The sequence below is a fragment of the Mastigoproctus giganteus genome, chromosome 10 (genome assembly GCF_048544385.1).
Source record: "Mastigoproctus giganteus isolate SK-2022 chromosome 10, ASM4854438v1, whole genome shotgun sequence".
NCBI classification, from domain to species: Eukaryota; Metazoa; Arthropoda; class Arachnida; order Uropygi; family Thelyphonidae; genus Mastigoproctus; species Mastigoproctus giganteus.
In genome coordinates this window covers 32,632,270-32,653,065 of record NC_143584.1, presented here as the reverse complement: position 1 = coordinate 32,653,065, position 20,796 = coordinate 32,632,270, and the positions used below count along the sequence as shown (strand labels likewise).

The 20,796-nt window shown below is 36.7% G+C and overlaps 2 protein-coding genes across 2 annotated transcripts; both read right to left on the bottom strand.

Moving 5' to 3' along the window:
- Window positions 1–1,413: 1,413 nt before the first annotated feature.
- Window positions 1,414–7,965, bottom strand: LOC150078947 (uncharacterized). Its single transcript, XM_090383473.1, has 2 exons — window positions 7,849–7,965; window positions 1,414–2,550 (listed from the first exon to the last, which is right to left on the bottom strand). Exon 2 carries the CDS (start codon window positions 2,465–2,467, stop codon window positions 1,418–1,420), a length of 1,050 nt encoding a protein of 349 aa, XP_090239599.1. The 5' UTR covers window positions 2,468–2,550; window positions 7,849–7,965; the 3' UTR covers window positions 1,414–1,417.
- Window positions 7,966–16,849: 8,884 nt separating this feature from the next.
- LOC150078946 (uncharacterized) lies at window positions 16,850–20,524 on the bottom strand. The gene is made up of 2 exons (XM_090382897.1): window positions 20,471–20,524; window positions 16,850–17,972 (listed from the first exon to the last, which is right to left on the bottom strand). The coding sequence occupies exon 2, from the start codon at window positions 17,879–17,881 to the stop codon at window positions 16,850–16,852; it is 1,032 nt and encodes a 343-aa protein (XP_090239023.1). The 5' UTR covers window positions 17,882–17,972; window positions 20,471–20,524.
- Between the last annotated feature and the right edge of the window lie 272 nt (window positions 20,525–20,796).

The window sequence follows — 20,796 nt, the reverse complement described above, 5'->3', positions numbered from 1 at the left end:
TGGCTGTTTGATGGTAAAATAATTTAGATCGGATCTCTTTAAGAACGGGTTGAGAGGGAGGAAAGGTAGATTGAAAGGCAGTGATTGCATTTAAAGAGTCTGTATATATCAGAGATTGTTTGATATTATATTTGTTTATGTTATATAGAGCCAGTTTTATTGCTGTTGTTGTTATTGGGTTTACAGACACAAGGGCAACTGAGGCCAAATTGTGTCTATTCATCGTTTAATTGCATGACCCTATCTTTATAGTTGTTAAATTATATACTTTTGTATAGGCTAATACATTTTAAGTATATTAAAAGTTCTTCAATATTTGCATTGTGTCCTAGGATATGAGATAAATCAGGAGATACGTTAAGCCTGGAAACTGATTGAAAAGTGTTTGACCAGATGGTTGAATGCAAAGGACAATCAAGCAGAAAATGGCGGACCATAAGCCAACTGTTACAGGATGAACACTGAGGTGGGCTTTCTCCCAATAGCAAGTAGAGATGGGTATGATGCGTATGTCCAATTCAGTTTTATTGCAAATAATTCTGCAGTATATAATACTGCATTCAGTGGGAAGAGAGGCAGCTGTTAAGAAAGTGGCGGAAATCGCTGCTGCACCAACAGCCGTATCTGTTTTGGAGCCGTCGGTATAGATATAATAAACAAAAAAGATAATGAATAAAAAAAAGGTGTCTTTCCTTTCTTAGGAACCTTTGCACTGATACCTTTCAGCAACTGTATGTATATACAATAGAGAATTAACTTTAAACTCTCGATAGATCTAACACTCTTTCACTTTCGGAATCGCTTGATAATTGCAGAGAAATCACCTGATCACTAGAAAAGCTTGGCACTGGGGCCCTTGATCCTGCTTCATGGTAGCATTATGGTTATGACTACAGTGCCTCCATAGCCACACTACACTTTACAGATCGTGTTTAAAAGCAAATCTTTATAGATCTATATATGTAGAGGGTGGAGTGATACTCAGATGGCGACACGGATGGAGACAATATGCAATGGCAAATTACTCATGCGACATAAAAATTCAACACATATTTAAGCTGATTGCTGGTTAGATCTTGTATGACTGTATGCTACCTGTCGATTTAGTTCATTAGTGTCACAGTGAGGTTCGCTTACTTTAGTAGATGTAGCATACTTCTGCGTGGAAAGTCAGTATTCACTTCTCCATGTTGTTTTTGTAACGTTTATATCAGTACTTTACTAGGGTAGAACTAGAATGATCGAATGTCTGCAACTTGGAGAATTGTACATGAAGAAAATTCCACCAAAAAAACCCAGAAAAATAAAGTATAACAAAGTAAGAAAATATATTTCTTCTAAATTTCTTTAATTAAAGTAGTTTCGTTCTATTAATTTAAAAAAAATTGTTTTTTTCCATTCTTATTGACCGTGTTTATTAAATACTGTAACATTTTTTATTTCTCATGATAAAACGCGGAAGTCCGCAAGCTACATTCCTACACTTTTTACTGAATGGGTCATAAGCCTCTTCTTTTTTACATCTTTGGAACTTTTCTGTTTTGCCAACCATCTGGCCATCACTTCTACTGAAATCGATAAGAATCGAAAATGGAGGAAACGATATTCCAGGGAAAGCAGGGAGACCAGGGAGGCCATGGATGGTGTCATCCTTACTTCGAAGAATCAACGAACATCTGGGCCACCGAATTCCCGGAATGTTATTGCATCGAGCACAAAACACATTGCGGAAATTTCTCCCCAAGGCGTAAATTGGAGAATAAATTCTTTGGCATTTTTTAACTGATTTTCTTCTTTTCCATTTTGGATCGCAACTGGAAATTAGATCGGGAAAACAGGGATGAACAGCATGTTGCACAGAAGTCGGACAATCGAAGTTCAGTTCGCATCGCTGTTTATTCCGATTGCTGCTATTTGGATGGGACACTACCCAGCCGTTATCATTGTCATAAACTAAGTTACTGATTCCGTAACCTGTTGGAGGTATAGGATACTTAAGCTTACACTTAATATTTATATTCCACATTACTGAATCTTCACTATCATCATTACAAATAGCGCAGAAGTAGTTCTTATAAGTTACTCCGCTGACTGGATTGGTCACTGGCAGATGAAGGAGAGGGTCTTCCCTACTTGCCGTTTCCATAGTACAGCTACGATGAATTTCGTTAGATCCTGCCCAGCTGTTGGGACATTGATTGACGAGTTGGACGCCTTTATAATCAACTTCCTTAATTATCACACATTTCAGTAATGTGTTTTCTTTGAATTTACGTGAGCGATAGGGGGAATCCACGCAGCAGTCATTGTAGGCTGCACAATTCTCATCACATTTGCACATTCTAGGGGTATACCTTAAATCAGTGTCGTTCAATCGGCAACTGTTGTTGCAACGGATCTTGGAGCGAGCAGATGCGGAGTATACACAGAACAGAAGCAGTACAAGTATCAGATAAAAATTTGGCATCTTTTAAAGGCTCCCGTTTCCTTTTTATACAGTCCAGTTCAGCGATGCTTTGGACTCTCTGGAACTATCCCTAGTGTTTTAATCTATATAAAAAGAAATACTTGTTTATACGTATATGTATAAATATGAACTGTTTTATTTATTAAGGAATTTTGTATATAAAAATTCTTTAATATACATAAAAATGAAAGACAAAGATATACTGATGAAAAAAAATAAAGGTACATAAGGCATTCCAATAGTATCTGATATAAGTCAACGAAATTTGATTTGGAACTACATTATATTATAATTGGGTTTCTGAGGGAAGATGTAAATTAGTTCTTTTGATTTTAAAAATGAGTAGCCAGCATAGAAGCTTGCAGACTCTCACGCTTTATTCAGCAATCCTGGTAGATTTGAAGTATCCTCATCCAAGACAGAGATTCATAATTTATGTGAAGTTCTGGGAAGAATATCAGTAATTACATTAAATATATTAATGTTATTATTCATAAATAATGAGATTTATATATTCGAGGAACGTATTAATGTAATTATTGCATTAATTATTCCAGTGTTCCAGAAAAATATAAATAGGATTAATACGATTGATATCAGATTATAAGCACGAAATCTTCTGAATGCGTTATAGATTCTTTCATCATATATAATTTGTACTCTAGAAATTCAAGAATCTACGCACACTAATATATTTTCAGAACTCCAACAAATTGGGATTACCAGTAATCCCAGTTTGCTCCGATTTATTTAATAGCCTTTCATGTAGAATAGTATCAAAATTTTTACTGAATTCAGGGTAAATAATGTCGAAGTTATTTCTTAAATCCAATAGTTTTAGTATTTCGTAATAAAAATTAACTATATTGTTCAGGCATAACTGCTCTTCACAAACTGGGATTACAGGATAGGTTCGTAAACTGGGAGGTAATAAATCAGAGTAATAAAATGTTGTAGGATTCCGTTATCACATCAAGAATTCATAATTTTGAAAGCCTACTTGAAAATATAAGATATTTCTTCTAACTTTCAAACCTTTAAGCCAAATCGCTGACATCTCCCTCTTACATTTGATCCGAGTAAAATCAAGGTTTAAATTACAAAAGAGAAAGCGACAAAACATTCAACTGTTCAATTGTTATTGTTGTGGAGGTTTAATGGCACATAATCTGCTATGGCTATAGGTTGTTGTAATTGAGAATTTTTGGCACAAGGGCCTCCTGGGCCATATTGTGCCTGATCATGAATTTCTTATGACCAAAAATTGTATATTATGTCTTTCAGAGATGGTTATATAACTTTATGCGTTTCAAGTATTGAAATAGTTCTTCAAAATTTGCATTTTTGCCAAGTATATGTAATCAAGTTAGAGGTTCCTGCAAATTAGATAGAGAATATACACTGGATTTTCGGATAGTTGCGTACTGAGGGCATTCTATTAGAATATGTTTAATTGTTAGCTGGATCTGACAGATGAGACATTGAGAAGGATTCTCTCCTATAAGCAAAAACAGTTGCATTGTATAAGAATGACCAATTCGAAGTCTTGCCAAAATGGTTTCTTCTCGCCTGCTTCTCCTTAAACTAGAAGTCCACAGCTGAGGTTCTTTTTTTTAATCTGGAATAGTTTATTATTGACTTGTGTTTGCCACAGTTCTGACCTTTGAGCCCTACATGCTGTTTTAATAGTGGATTTATAATCAGTGTATGGGACTTTCAGATGGCAGGATGATGTACTGTCAGGATGTTTAGCATCATGATCCGCACGTTCATTACCTGGGATCCAGCAGAAGGTGACCATTTGGTTTGATGTTTGATACTGATATAATCTATATCGGATCTGTTTCAGAATGGGATGGTGGGAAGAAGTAGCAGACTGAATGGCGGGAATGCACTTAAGGAGTCGGTGTATATTAATGCTTGCTTGAAATGCTGCTTACTTATATTATCTAGGGACAGTTTTATTGCATATAATTCTGCGGTATAGATACTGCATTCGATAGGAAGAGATACAGATATGGAGAAGGTAGAAGAAATTGCTGCCGCACCTACGGCTTCATCTGTTTTGGAGCTATCAGTGTAGATAATTAGTTTTTCTCAGTTTTCTAAGGTGTGGGCTTCATATAACTGCTGTAGGTTGTTGTTTTACCGGTAGCGTTTTCCCCATCTCAGAAAGAAAGTATCTCAACGAGGTGAAAATTTAATCCACGAAAGTTCAAGAGAAGCATAATCATCAATGATATGCTGAAATTTAATGTTCCAACTGCTCATGATCTCTTGCAATCGAAGACCCGCAGGGAGGTTTTCATTAGGTTTATTACGGTATAATATTACATTTTGGGTTGTTGTTGTTGTGTTTAACGACACATAGGCTGCTAGGGCCATATTATGTCTTTCTAATGGTGAATATGAAATATTAGCTTAATTGTGATAACTATATTTTATGATATATTCCTATACGATTTAGAAAGGTAAATAGTTCTTTTTCATTAGAACCATCTCCCAGAATCTGTAATAAATTTATTGATGACTGTGTATTAGCTATTGATTTAAAGGTGTTTAAGCGGATATTTTGAAAGTGGGGACGGTCCATTAACAAATGGCGAATGGTCAGTTGTACTTGACACGATGTACATTGGGGGAGCGCTGTCATTAGTTAATAGATACAGGTGAGTGAGGTGAGTATGCCCAATCCTTAGCCTTCCTAAAATTATTTCATTTACATTTTGGGGATCAAACAGGTATTCCCAGCTGGGGTGAGATGGAATACTTTTAAATTTTGCAGCATAATTACAAAGTAAGGTTTTGTTGCAATGGGGGTTCATTTGCCTCAATATATAGGCTGGTACTGTAGATGTTCTGAAGGCTCCCGTGACTACTCTTAGGGCACTATGCTGAATTGTATTTAGCCGCAACAAGGAACTGTTCCTTGCGGAGTCATGAACAGATGATCCATAATCTAAGCGGGACCGAATTAAAGTTCTATTGAGATGTGATAGTGAGTGTCCATCAGCACTCCAGGAGTTAGAGGAGATAGCTCTTAAGATGTTCAATTTCTTTAGACAGGCCGTTCTAAGGAAGGCTATATGATTGGAAAAATTAAGTTTATAGCCTAGATACAAACCCAATAAACGAAAGTTATTGGAAAGAGGAATAAGGTTATATTTCAAATATATTTCAAGATCTGGATGTTGTATGTTTATTTTGCAGAAATTCATTGCTGTTGATTTATTTTCTCCTAAGCAATAGCCATTTCGTTGCGCCAACGATTCTATTCTGGCTATGGCTGTTGTTGTTATTGATTAAGGGTTTTAAGACACAAGGGCATCAAGGCCAAGATGTGTCTTTCCAGGGTTTTTTTTTTTTTTTTTGCAACTATTTTCAGATTCGTTTGTCAAATCGGATTTTCCGAATGAAATTAAATAGTTCCTCTAGATTTTCGGAGTTATCTAATATCTGTTGTAGGGTAGGTGGATTCTGGTTATTACATAGACTTTGGAAGCAAAGTAGTCTCGAATTTCTGAAGCGCGGGCATACTAATAGGATGTGTTTCACTCTAAGCTGAACTTGGCATTGAAAACGGAGAGGGGATTCTCATTAGCTAGTAGATGATAATGCGTAAGGTGAGTGTGGCCAATTCGTAGTCTCGCAAGCATTACTTCTTCTTTGCAATTTTTTCTGATGCTTGATTTTCATATTTCTAGAACTCAGAAATGAGCCTTGTGGGACTCCTTCCTCTTGTATATAGATTTACGAGAAGACTTGCTGATATCGGACTTGAAAAGTTCTATGCTGAAGGAAGTTTTGTATAAAATATGTTAACTGGCCTTTCACGTCAAGAGAATGAAGATCTTTCAAGATGCCAAGTGGTGTCAAAGGCCTTCTCTATGTCGAGGCATACCATAACGAGATGCTCGTTTCAGCTTTGACCATGAGATCCAGGGATAATCGATTTTTTCTGAAACCAAATTGGCTATCAGATGTTAGATATTTGGAGTCAAGAAACCAGGTCAGTCGGCGGTGTATCATTTTTTTCCCAGCGTTTTACTCAAGCAGCTAGTAAGAGAAATAGGTCTACAGTTGTGAGATATAGAGTGATCTTTCTCTGGTTCCACAATTCCACAGTTGTCAAAAATTCATCATTAAACTACTAATTCTTTTCTCGATATAACTCTTCTGCCTCTTAGAAAACTTGAATCGCTCAGGATTACAAAACTTTTATTGTACAAAGGAATATTTTATTGAAAATTATGGAATACCTGTTTTAGAAATGAGTATAACTGCTTAACAGTGAAATAAAAAAATGGCTATCATAAAAATATATTACGCAACAAGAATCTTTCTTCAAAGAAGATATGGTGTTTAATGAATTCGCCAAGTTATTAATAACTTGGCGAATTCATTAAACAATAACTCAATTGGTCAATAACTCTGCAATCAGTAATAAATAAAATTATCGAGAGTAATCTTATCTCCTGTTTAAGTAACTTATTTAGTAAATACCATTCGTTATATGAGCGTTTACAGTCTCATCAGAAAAATACAGTATTAGTACTCAGATTTATTGGAACAGTTATTTGATGAACTGAACGTATTTTTTAACAACAACAATCATCATATCAATTTTATTTCTTGATTTTTAAAGCTCTAATTTACCTAAGAAACTTCCTCATTCAAAACTGATATTGTTTAATACTTTTCTAAATGGTACGTTTGGATTTAAATCATTAAAATATGGTACAAACACCGTTATTATAATCGCAAAGATATGTCGAATTTTAATTCTAACATTAGAAAATTGCTTAACATACTTTCAAACACAACTATATTTTAGAAGGATCCTAATATTCAATAAGTTAATATAAGAAAGTGCTACTTCCCGTCCCAATTCTTCAGTAATACAAGAAGTACCACGAAACGTCTGAGAATAATCTGCATTTCTTTAAGAAATTAAAGGTGGATTACAGTTGAGGAAGGTTGGAGTGCTCATTATTTCATCACTCTATCCATATTTTACAACTTGGTGGTGGTATTATTATTGTATTATAATGTAATTATATTATAATCATAGTTATTATTATTCCATTAGGAGATACCCTGGGACCACCACACGGCTTTTATTTTTTTATTAAACCAGTCATAACTATTATATCAAGCGTAGTAACGCAGACATTAAGTAATCCACCAACATAACCTTAATAACAAAGGAACACAAATTATACTCTAAAAATAGAAATGTGTAAAAAACTGCTACAGTTGATTTAATTATTGCTTTTTTGAGAACGTCCTTTAATTTGTATTTCTTTCCATTAACCTATATTTTTACTATTGTTATTTACTATTTCTACTACATGCATGCAGCCACAAGAAAATCTACAAACCTTGTTTCCCTTCGATAAAATCATCTGGCAATGTAATGAATGTGTTGTGGGTGAAACAGAAAATAGAATGATGTGGTTCTTTTCCAAGGCTAAAAAAATTGACCAATGATGTGTTGTCATCACTTCCTCGTTACTAGAATGAATGAGAGCGGTCAGAGTCAATTATTAAATACTTTCTTATTTAAAAAAACGGAAATAAGGTAATTATAGTACAGAGCTTCGGGGAAGTAAACTGAGAAGTTCCTCGTTCAGCTGAAATGTGAGCATCTGATTGGATATTGCTGAGAGGCATTAAAAGATTCGGAGATAAATGTCATATACAGTTGGCTTTGCATTAGAAACACCCTCTTGTGTAGGAATGGACTAGTTTGTGAGATAGATAAAAGCTCAAATTAGGATAAAGTTGATATAAGATTGTAGTTGGAATAGATCCTCGAGATCTATTCGATTACAAACTTTGAATGATTGTGTGGGACAAGACGTGAAGTGGTTAAGTGCTCCCGAGCTGTGGTGTGCCTGTATTTTATGTAATATCCGTTTAGTTTATTGATTTTTTGTGGCGCAAAAACAGCAAGGTTATAGTGCGCCCTGGAAAGATAAGACTGGTGACTTTTAAAAAGGCTACTTCGTCGAAAAGTGCATATATATAAAGGCATATCAATAAATAAAAACAGTACAATGATAAAAGTAAATTGTATAGTTCATATAAGTGTATATATATATTAATCGTTTTAAAAATTTAAAAACTGCTGACTCATTGTCATTTAAAATCTGACTGAGTGTATACGGCTCAGTTAGATGGGTAAAAGCGCTAAAACGAGCATTTATAAAACTGGTACAGTCGCATAAAATGTGTTGGACGGATAAAACGGTGTCGCATTGCTCGCACATAGTAGAGTCATCAGCCCTCAGCAAAAAGTGTGTCACATGACAGTGTCCAATGCGTAGTGTACGTTTAGTAATGTAACGTAAAGTTTTAATGCACTTATTTAAATTTGTACACGTATCACAATATTTGCGTACTCTCTACCTGATAACCGTCTCAGTGTGGAATTTCACCTTAATATTACACCGGTCAACACAAAACCTTACGAAAACGAAAATACCCAACCTTGCCTAATTTCATGCTGCTGAAGACGAAAATCACATTAAAAGTTATCGATTGGTTTTTGTTTTCGAATTACAGTTGGGGGTCTCATATTAGCGAGTTGCTCTACATTATTAATTATGACTCTCGGCAAAAAGCATGGCAACACCGTAGTTTCAGTACCACCACGCTCTTATCACGTGACGTACCCAAATATGCCATCAAATGGTATTCAAATTTATACTGCTGTACAGTTTTATCTGTTTGAGGTTAGTTTTAATGGAAGTTTATTGGCACAAGGGCAACTAAGGCCAAATTGTGCCTGTCACAGTAATTCTGAAAATCATTTTTTTTTCCCAGTCATATGTCAGATAAGTTCATATAAATGAATTTGTTTTAAAAAATTAAATAAGTCATCTGTTTGAGGAAACCAAAAATTTCGGTTACATGTGGCGTCTCTGCTAGGTTGGTTGGATGATTTGGTTTTTAATGGCGCATTGGCAGCTAAGGCCATAATGCGCAATGTCAAATTTAAAAGGCTACTAAACTATAATAGTTTATTTGTGGCATGTCCGTGCCAAGAATCTTGCCAGTGTTGTTGTTGTTGTTGGGTTTTTTTGGCGCAAGAGCTACTTTGGCCATATTGCACCTGTTCCAGTGGAGAGACACTGTACGGATTAATAAAAGGGTTTATATGAGCATAAATATATTAATCTGTTTTAGATAGTGGAAAAACTCAGGTAAATTGGAGTTGTCCCCAATAATATGTCTAATTTGAAAAGGTTCGTTTAAATTAGATAGGGATCGCAATGATTTGGTTCTGGCATACTGATAGTGAGTGCACTCTACTGTATAAGAATATGCTTTACGGTTAGTGTTGAGTTAGAGTGGAAGCACAGTGGTGGATTATTTCCTGGCAATAAATAGTGATGTGTAAGATGGGTATGACCTATACGTGCTCTGGCAAGCACAACCTCTTCGTGTCTGTTTGAGCGGAAACTAGATTTCCATAGCTGTGGATTCTGTTTTATATTTCGTAACTTGTTATTTACCTGATTATGCCAAATTTCTCTCCATTTTTCATTGCAAATGCGGCGTATGATTGATTTGTAGTCTGTGTAAGGAATCCGGATGTGGTTATTATCAGTGGGATTCCTTGCTGCTTTATCTGCACTCTCGTTTAATGGTATTCCAGTGTGCCCTGGAATCCAACAAAATGTGACAGTCTGCCTATTGTTATGAAATTCGGATATTTGAGTTCTTATTTGATTTATCAATGGATGTGGAGAGCGAGAATTGCCTTGGAGGACTGTCACTGCACTCGAAGAGTCTGCATAGATAATAGTCTTCGGCGTGAAAACATGAGCAAGTAAGGTCAAACCCATCTTAATGGCGTAGAGTTCTGCAGTGAAAACGTTGCATTCTTGTGGTAATGAAACAAAGACTGTTGATGTCGAAAGCACCACAGCAGCTCTCACAGCTGTGTCACTTTTGGAGCCGTCAGTATAAATTTGCAAAGTGTCTGCATTTGCCAAAGAGTAAGCTGCATGTAGTTGCTGAATGGTCGGATTGTTCAGGGAGTGTTTCCCCCAACGTCGGAAGTAAATAAATAATAAATAAATTTTTCATTTATTGCAACTACAGCAAGCCCATCACAGCACTAGGCTAGGGGCATAAATTTAGTACAAAGAAGACAAATATATATATAAAAAATACATAGGCTATTCTATATATACATTAACAACGAATATGAATTATAATGATCAAAAATATATATTGCAGAAAATCAGATTTGGCTGTCGGATGTAGTTACTGGGTTGCAGGCAGGCAGCTGTTTGTATTTCTCATAATTTGTTCGGAAATGAGATTCCTGTAGGCTTCAGAGTTGAGCAACCTCTTACAATCAATGTTGTGATAATTTATGAGGTGAAGGGATGCATTGGGGAACATCCTGTCCATTTGTTTTAGTCTGGAGAGTTTGGATTTGAATTGTTGTTGGTTTCTTGAGTTTTCTCCGTTGGTGGGAGCTATTATGTTGGCTAGGTTTGGTGAACTGGATGCAGAAGTAATTAACTTTGCAAGAAGCATGACTCCCGACTCGTTGATCATCTGTTGCAGAGTCTTTGTTTTTAAATTTTTATAAAGCTGTTGCCTTGATATTGTACGGGGAAAACGAAGTTTATTGTTCAGCCATCTAAGAACCCAATCTTAGGGCAAGGAATTTTGTTACGGTAACTTGAGGAGCGCCAGACCAGATTTCGGAGGCGTAAGACAGAATGGGGAAAATGCATCTCTGAACATGGTTAATGACTGTTTTTCTATCTTGAATCGCCGCTGTTTCTTGCTTGATCAGCTATCTTGATTTTTGAATTTTTTTAGCAACATATACATAGTGAGAATTAAATGAAAGATTTTTGTCAAAAACAACTCCTAGGTCTTTGTGAGCTGGGAATTGAAACATATGCAATTTTAATTTCTATGTGGTTTGGTTGTTTCTGTAAGGAATAAGTTATTTGAGCAGATTTGTTTGTATTTATAGTCAGATTGAGATTCTTTAGATACTTGATGATTCCGCTCATCTGTAAATTCGCATCATGGCTAACCTTGGAAATGTCATCACAGGATTTGGAAATAATAAACAACTTTAAATCATCGGCATAAGCCAGCAGATTTGGATTTTCTTGTAGGAGTGGTTGTAGAGATGCTGAAAATATAACACTGGAGAGAACACCTCCTTGAGGAACGCCTGTTGTGGTTGTGACGAGAATATTATCAGTATTAGTGGAGAAGATGAGATTTCTATGATTTAGGCTGTACTGAAGATAGAATATAACCATTGTGTCAATGAGGAAATGATTTTTCAGTATTTCGATGGCTTTCTTGTGATCAATGTTGTCGAAAGCACCTTTGATGTCTAAGTAAAAGACATCGCATTGCGCTTTATCCTGAAACGCAGTTTGGATGCGCCCAATGGTGTCAGCTAGGCTTGTTGTTGTAGAGGGCCCTCTAGGACCAAAATGCATGTTGTCGGGTGCATTAGCGAAGATCGCATCCCGAAGATATGGCAGCATGATCTTATCAATAATCTTAGCGATTATTGACGATACAGCAATTGGACGATAGCTTATATGGTTATTACTACTAGCCTGTTTTGGAATCAGGGTAATTCTAAAAGTCTTCCATAATCTTGGAAGGAATGGTTGGGAGATGCAACTGGAAATAATATGAACTAGAGAATCAATGATGAATGCACTGGACAATTTAATAATAAACCTAAAGATGCCGCCAGGGCCTTCACTACTGTTCCTTATTAGATTGCTGTAAGGTTGATAGTATTTCTCTAGCCCAGTCTGCAATAGACATGGATGGAACTGACACGTCAGTTTGAATGGCTGCTGACTGATATTTCTTTGTTGCTGCTGCATAGGTGTTTTTAGGTGTAGTAAGCATAATTTGCTTCTTTACCTCTTGGTAAGTTACTTTCCGCTCTACTTTGTATTTTTAGATCTTTTTTCCTGTTTTCTACAGTTCACAGGACTTTGAATAGGCGGGGTGTTGGCCTTGACAGTTTGGACAATGTGGTGTTTCAGCATCACATTCCGTTTGTGCATGGGATTTTTAACCACTGTTTGGGCACACTGTATCCTCTAGACAGACGGTCTGAGAGTGTACAAACTTTTGACACTTATATTTCACATCTGAAATATATCTGGATAATTGCTATCCAGAAAAATATCTGGATAATTGCTATATATCGTTGTAAATTTCACACACATAAACGTTGGACATCCCTGCGGTAATTCAACATGAAATTTCGATCATCGAAAACAAGATGCTGGACGTTGTTAAAACAAGTAAAAATTAAAAATAAAGTATCTCAGAAATAGCAATATTAATTTATTTGTGTATACTGATAATTAATTTGTTCCCCGATAGATTTCCCAAATTTCTTACAAATTTCGAAAAGCAAAAGTATGTTTTAGGAGGAATAGCAACTAAGGCCATATTGCCCCGTTTATATTGTCGTTGTTCTGTGATCGATTTTCTGTTTGCTTGAAAAAATATCCGAGCTTTAAGTGAAAAAAAAAAAACAATGCTACCCTCGCATGAGACCGACTAATACAACCACTTTGTGAAAAAGACCCATAAAATTTCCTCACGTCAACGATTAGACTCGAACTCAGGTCTTTTCCACCAGGTGCGGAGAGGACGACTATCCTACCCACGAGTCCCCGAAAGTACACCCTCTCTTACAATTCTATATTAATATAACATAATGTAAATATGACTATCTTTATTATTTCATTGTAAATACTGTCAACAGCATATATCCTGTAAATAATCTGACACTGATTCCATTTTATTGTTGGCTCTGGGGAATGAGCCCGAACTTCGATGTGGGCCCCTTTCCCCCAAGGCTATTGTCCACCAACCAATGTAAAACCCCTGGCATTGCTGCTGTGAAGGGCCTATTGTATATACCCTGTTTGTATACAATAAAGATTAAAGATTCTCGGCAAAATTTACAGAACAAATTGTTTTTCATAAATATTTTAATGTGAACAGTGTCCCCGAAGGCGATGTTTGATACAATAGGCAGCCTGGCATGCAAATTCCGAGAATCCTATAGAAATCGGCCTACTACCTTGCAGAGCCTCGCATTATGCAAATTGTTCATGCCTTTGAAAACAAGGGTTGCTATCACATCACTTCATTCCCGTTTTTTTTTTTTTTTTTTGGCTTTCTCAGTGGGATAGCCACGTTTATAGTACTCAGGATGGCAAATCATCGTCGTTTAGACAATTGTTTGAGATGGCGAGCCATTGGATGATTTAAAGCCGGAAAGTCTCAGATGGCACGTTGGCTTAATGTGTCACGCAGTGTCGTCTCGGCATTATGGAAGCAGTTTCAGGAACCGTAAGAAGAATAGCTGGCCAAGGTCGGCCGAGGGCTACGTCAACCAGAACAGACTGCTGTCTGGCTCTAACAATAAGACGGAACCCTACGATATAATTTCATTAACTGTCTCTTGAGGTTGCAGTGTCCACAGGTGAAAAAATTTCAAACCGGACTGTGTTAAGAAGACTCAATTCAAGTGGGCTCTTCTAAAGGAAACTAGTGGTTTGTATCCCATTAACTCCAACCTACCACAGACCTCGTCGATACTGGTGTCATGAACATGTGACTTGGAACGCTGACAAATGGTATACAGTTCTGTTCTCTGATGAGTCCCGTTTTAGCCTACAAACAGATTCTAGACGTTATTTTATCTGGAGATAACCAGGAACGCGGTACCATTCTTCCAACATCAGAGATTTGATTTGATTTGATTTTGATTTTTTATGACGCAAAAGGAGCAAGGTTATAGTGCGCCAGGAAAAGGTTAAAATATAAAAAGGTAGGACTGGTAACTTGAAAAACATTACTTCGTCTAAAGGTGCATATCTATACAATCAAAGCAATAAATAAAATCAGTATACAATGATAAAAGCAAATTGTATATTTCTTATGAATGTATACATATTGATCGATTTTAAAAATTTAAAAACTGCTGACACATTGTCATTTAAAATCTGACTGAGTGTATATGGCTCAGTCAGATGGGTAAAAGCAGTAAAACGAGCATTTCTAAAACTGATACAATCACATAAAATGTGTTGGACGAATAAAATGGTGTCGCATTACTCGCACATAGGAGGGTCATCAGCCCTCAGCAAAAAGGAGTGTGTCACATGACAGTGTCCTATGCGGAGCCGAGCAAGAACAACTTCCTCTTTGCGATCCCTGCGTAAACTGGACCGCCAAGGATGGATCACAGGCTTAATTCGACATAATTTGTTTGTTGTAACCAGGCGATGCCACGAATCTTGCCACTGCGATTGTAGGTTACTACGAATCACTTGCCTGTAGTCTGTATAGGGGACTAACAGGTCAAGATTACCCGTCAGGGCTGCCGATTTGGCTGCAGTGTCAGCCAAATCATTTCCTCTAATCCCGATGTGACTGGGGATCCAGCAGAAGCGGATATCGAATCCACTTGCATAGAGGCTGCTGTATATTATCTGCTGAATTCGGGACAGGGTTGGATGATTGGCGCTGATAAAGCCTGTAGTGCACTCACTGAATCGGCATATATAATACACCGTTGGTATCGGTGTTTTCTTATGTGATCTACAGCTAACTCTATGGCATGCAGCTCTGCAGTATAAATGCTGCAGTCAAGGGGTATCTGTTCTGATATGGCGTCATTTGGAAAAACAGCAGCAGATCCCACATACGATTCTGAGGCGAGCCGTCTGTGTAAACTGGCAAGAAGTCAGAATGTTCTGCATGGTGTTGTGAATAGAGCTGAAAGTAGACAGAAGACGGAGTATTAGACTTCGTCGCAATCTTGAGCGAGAAGTCACATGCTGGTGTTTGTGCATGCCAGGGTCAAACATCAGAGAAAAGGACACTTATGATGGAGCCTTTGTTCTTCTGTTGGGTAGAAAAATGTTCAGTTGCCGCACTCCTCTTCATGTTTTTGATAGGGGTGCCGTAACTGCGCAGAGGTATCGAGAACAGATCCTCGAACGCTATTGCAACTTTTTGGGGGTGCGGTTGGCCCAGTTTTATTTTCATGCACGACAACACCACTACACAGAGCTCATGAGGTGAAGAAATATCTGGAAACTGAAGATATCCAACGACTACCGTGGCCAGCACAATCACCAGACTTAAATCCGATCGAACATGTGTGGGACGCCCTTAGGAGTCGCATTGCACTCAAGACAGCGAATTCCTCGGTCATTCAATGAGTTAAGGTCTGCGCTGGTGAAAGAATGGGATTTATTGACACGAAACCTTATAGACTCCCTTATATTGAGCATGGTTCACTGCTGTCAGGTCTATTTAGCGGTTGGAGGGAATGATACTCCATTCTGACCCTATTTTAGACCATTTTGTAGCGACGTTTGTAATGTGACCTCTTTTGCAATTCTTATACAACCCCTATAAATGTCCCTTATACCTGCCTGAAGTTTCTCTCTGTATCCTCATTTCATCGTTATTCTACGGTACACCACCACACTAAATTTTGTCCGCTTCACTGCAAGTTGCACGAGTTACACCACGTTTTCTACCAGTTCTGTTAATTTTGTCGAGCAGTGATAGTTCAGGCTTGAGATACCTTTTGCTGACTGTAGACGAATTAATAAACATTAAATATGAAATTAATAAATATGTACATTTTACCAATTGTTTATATATGGTTATATTCAAATTATTGATCCTCTTATGTTTTGTGTTATAATATTGAGTATTTTCATATGCACTGTGAAGAAGTTACCAGCTCTAAGCTTATCCATCAATATTCCACACAAACAATGTAGTTTCACATTTTTTAGATTATTTATTTCTGTTATTCTACAAATATAATGCAATATTTGCTTCTGTGTGGCACTCCTTTTGCTACTGGATGATTTCTGAACGGCAAATCTCACTAGTTGCAGAGATCACTATTGGGATGAGTTCACCACCGACTTCATGAACCGCAAATGCCTATCATTAAATAATTTAGCTAACTCCTGTATCACCCACGTTCTTTCGAAGTTTTATGATATCGAGAACAGCCCCTCTTTGGAAAGTTTTAAACAGATAGCTGAAATAAACGAGACATTAGAAATATCATTTAACACACTGCAATGCGTTCACTGCTTTTGCATGTTTTATTACTCCGTTTTAGTTCCCACTCTACCTCCCCTAGTTTCAGAATTGTATGCGAAAATATTAAGTTTTCGGATCACTCTTGCGAGTATATTGCACTTATATAAGACATTACAGTACTATTTCAGTGTTATCTCAATAAACTTAGGTTATTAATTAGCACTCTCTTAGAGAAAAAACAACGTTTGACATTCTTATAGACTTCAACTCCTAAACACTGTGGCATTTTCCATTTCTCATTTTAAATCCTGGAAGTCCACAAACCACATTTCTACATTTTTTAGAAAAGTGATCGTATGCTTCCCCTTCGCTACATTTTTGATGATTTTCTTCTTTGCCAACTATTTCCCCATCACTTCTACTGAAATCGATAAGAATTGAAAAGGAACTTGGAGTAAAAGCGTATGGGATGCGACCTTCCCTGCGAAAAACTGTTAAACACAATGGTGGTAATCGAACTCTAGAAATACTGTTGCATATCGCACAGAACAGGTTACGATAGTTCTTCCCCATTACAAAAATTGGAGAATAAATTTTTTGGCATTTCTTTATTGTTATTCTTTTTCTCTTCCATCTTGGATCGCAAGTGGATATCAGGTCAGGGATACAGGGACGAATAACGTGTTGCACAGAAGTCGGATAATCGAAATAGAGTTCGCACGATTGTTCATCCATTACACCATATCGATTTCTAGTGGACACTGTCCACTGGTTGAGATTCGAGTCGTAAACTAAATTATTTGACACGTAAGCGGATTGATTTATCATGAGTGCTAACTGACACTGAAATCGTATCTTCCACAGTACCGAATCTTGACTATCTTCGTTACAGATGGCGCAGTAGTAGTTCTTATAAGTTGCTCCGCTGACTGGACTCGTTACTGGTAGATGAAGGAGAGGATCTTCCACACTTTTTCTTTCCATACTGCAGTTGCGGCGAATTTCATTAGCTCCTTTCCATCTTCTAGGACAACGACTGATGACCTGAACACCTCTATAACGAATTCCCTCAATGGGCACACATTTCGATAATATTTCTCTGAATGGACTTGAACGATAGGGAGAATCCACGCAGCAATCATTGTAGATTGGACACTTCTCATCGCATTTGCATAGCCTTTCGAGATTTCCTAAGCTAGTCTCATTCATTTGGCAACTGTTATCACAGTAGGTCCTGAAGCCGGAACGTGTAGAGTAAACACAACACAGAAGTGCACCAAGTAGCAGACCCGGTTTTAACATGACGAAAACACTGTATTTAGGACTTTCAGTTCTCTTTTAATCTGTCTTTCGTAGATTTTTCTACTTTGAGGAATTGCTCATGTGTTTTAAACTGTAGAAAAGAAACAGATAAATTACTTTAATTTTCAATGAATATTTCATTTAGTACACATATTGATTAATAAAAAATTAAATATATATACTGCAAGTTATGCATTATATTGCCAAAAGTATCCGGACACTCCTAAGATGTGAGAAGAGTGAACCAAATCTGCCATCTACATGTCAGGAATAAACAAAAGCGACTGAGCTCAAGCAAGAGGTAAACAGACGAACGAAACACAGTAGATGGGTCGAGATTGAGTTTAGTGACTCCCAACGGAGAATCATCGTGTGATGTCATATTATCCATCAAACTGTTCATTCCACTGCTGCAAAACTGAAAACCCCCCAGATCAACGGTTGATGAAGCAACCATCAAATGGAAATGTAATGGTGTAAGTTTGGCAATATTTGATGAGGAGTAACGGAATATACGTATATCCCATTACTCCTCATCGAATACTGTCAACCAGAACGTCATGGAGATCACAGAAACTTATATTAGTATAAGACACAAGTAATACATAAAAAGTCGTATTTTACAGAAGTGTTACAGCACAAAAAGCGAACATCACAACAAGAAATGAATTGCATTGACTTTCTTGGCGCACAGCCGATCATAATGAATCCTGGAATGTTGGAAAGCTCTCTTATGTAGTGAAAAATCACGGCACTCGGTTTACTAATTTTATGGCCATATTTGGGTCTAGCAGATGCGCGGAGAGCGTTTACCAGAGTTTATAGTAAAAAGTATGAAGTTTGATGGAGGTACTGTCATCCATTTGAGTTGTTTCTTGTGGTATGGGTTTGGATCATTGGTCAATGTTCTCGGCAATGAATAAAAGGAACAATTTCATTTTTTTCTGCGTTGTGGCAGCGGAATGAGAAGGGCCCATTTTCTGTTTCTGTATAACAGTGCACTACATCATACCGAACAGCCTGTAGTGATTTGGTTTGAAAATATGGAAGTGCAAAAGGTTCATGGACTCAGCACACTGACCTAAACCCAATTTAACACCTTTTCGATGAACAGAAACGGCAGTTTAGGACTGCGCCGACACATCTACGAATAACGAGCTAAATCGACTACTGTGTTGAAGCAAGAGTACCAAATTTCGCCTTCCGATTATCTAAAATTGGTCTATCAACAAGGATAGAGTTATAGTTAATGCTAAAAAGTGGTGTTCCCACATTATCAAATATTGTATGAATAAATTTTATTTCAAACGTGCACGTATCCGTTCCTTTTGGAAATATAGTGCATATTATTTATTATTTTAATTACTTTACACGAAGAAATCCGATTAAAATATGCAATTCCTATTATGCACCGAATTTTACTGGACATAATATTTATAAATACATTTTTATATGTATTAAATAATGTAAGCAACATTTTATAATTTACAAATAAATAAATAAAATACCAATACAATAAGAAGATAATTGTAAGGCACGCAACCCATGATATTTTAGAAAATATTCTTTACAAGAATATTCTTAATAAAACATCACGAACTGCATGCATTAAACTGAACCTCTTAGAGTCATAGGCTGAAACCTCATTTAACAAGAGAAGCCGAATTCCCTAGGAATAAATCTTACTTTTAAGTAGTGAGTGATCATTAACTAAATATAATTTTAAAAAAACAGAATAAAAGAAAAATATTAAACAATTGATCAATCAAACAAAATATACAATTTAAATAAGTCTCCACATAAATTAATATCCAATCCTTTTGAATCCAATCCTTGGGAACTTTTGATGTGATCAAAAGTTCCCAAGGACAAGTGCACTGCAACATTCTCGGTTGTTTTTCAAGAAAAGAAAAAATCAAAACACGATAGATGTAAACAAGCCACCCACAAAACACAGACAGACTGACTAGTATGATGTGGTTAGTCTTCTGAATGTTTTTGTTCCTTGATTGACTCATTTTTTTAGTCATAGGGACTGGGATGTACTTTGCAGTGGCCTGGTCATCTTCCACACACAAAACTAAAGAATGGAACAAATCATAAATAGAATTGCAGAGGTTTTCGCAGCAATATTGACGATATCTATGGATTAATTCATCATTTCAATCCTGCTGTCATGTGTCTTCAAGAAACGAATTGTTTCTTGAACAACGAAATTGATGTTCACCCACAACAATTTCGTTGTGGGTGAACGCATATTTGGTTGATATTTTCCATAACACTAGGGTGTTTTCCCCGCCCTCTCACAGAACAGGGTTCATTTGGGCTGCATGTATGCCTGTTTTCCCGGATGAAAAATAGCCATACAGACTATACATACAGTCCATCTCTTGGCTGAGATCGATTTTGAAGACATCGCGTGAATAACTGCGGAATAACTATGTAATACAAGTAATTTATAGACACAATCTATTAACGTCTTATATTTTTAGCAGTTGTTCTTCTTTTAATTAACAAGTTCTAATCTGATTTTAACCTCTAAATGCACGTTTTTCTATAAGCCTATTTATTGTAATAAAAATTGCATACCTTATTTTTTTCTCGTAGAAGCACCCAGCAATGTAGCGAGCAAGTGACTTATTCATAGAGCTGCTGCAGACAGTCTAAGAGGAGAGAAATATAGCGTGTAGTCCAGAAAATTGCATCATGCAGTGGTTTCTTAATACTAAAATAAACAACTTCGATAATTCCAACATTATCAAACGGTCGGTTATCAAACTCTGGGATCAGAAACTGCTGTACTGTACTGTATTCAAGAAGTGTTTAATAAAACTGCACTACGTAATGTTCACGTGATGGGTTGCCATGAGGTAGGATTTGTGTAGTAGTTCTTTTTAAAGGAAGGGACCTCTTCA

Coding starts and splice junctions, on each gene's coding strand:
- LOC150078946 (XM_090382897.1), bottom strand. CDS start 17,881: ATGTTAAAACCGGGTCTGCTACTTGGTGCACTTCTGTGTTGTGTTTAC.
- LOC150078947 (XM_090383473.1), bottom strand. CDS start 2,467: ATGCCAAATTTTTATCTGATACTTGTACTGCTTCTGTTCTGTGTATAC.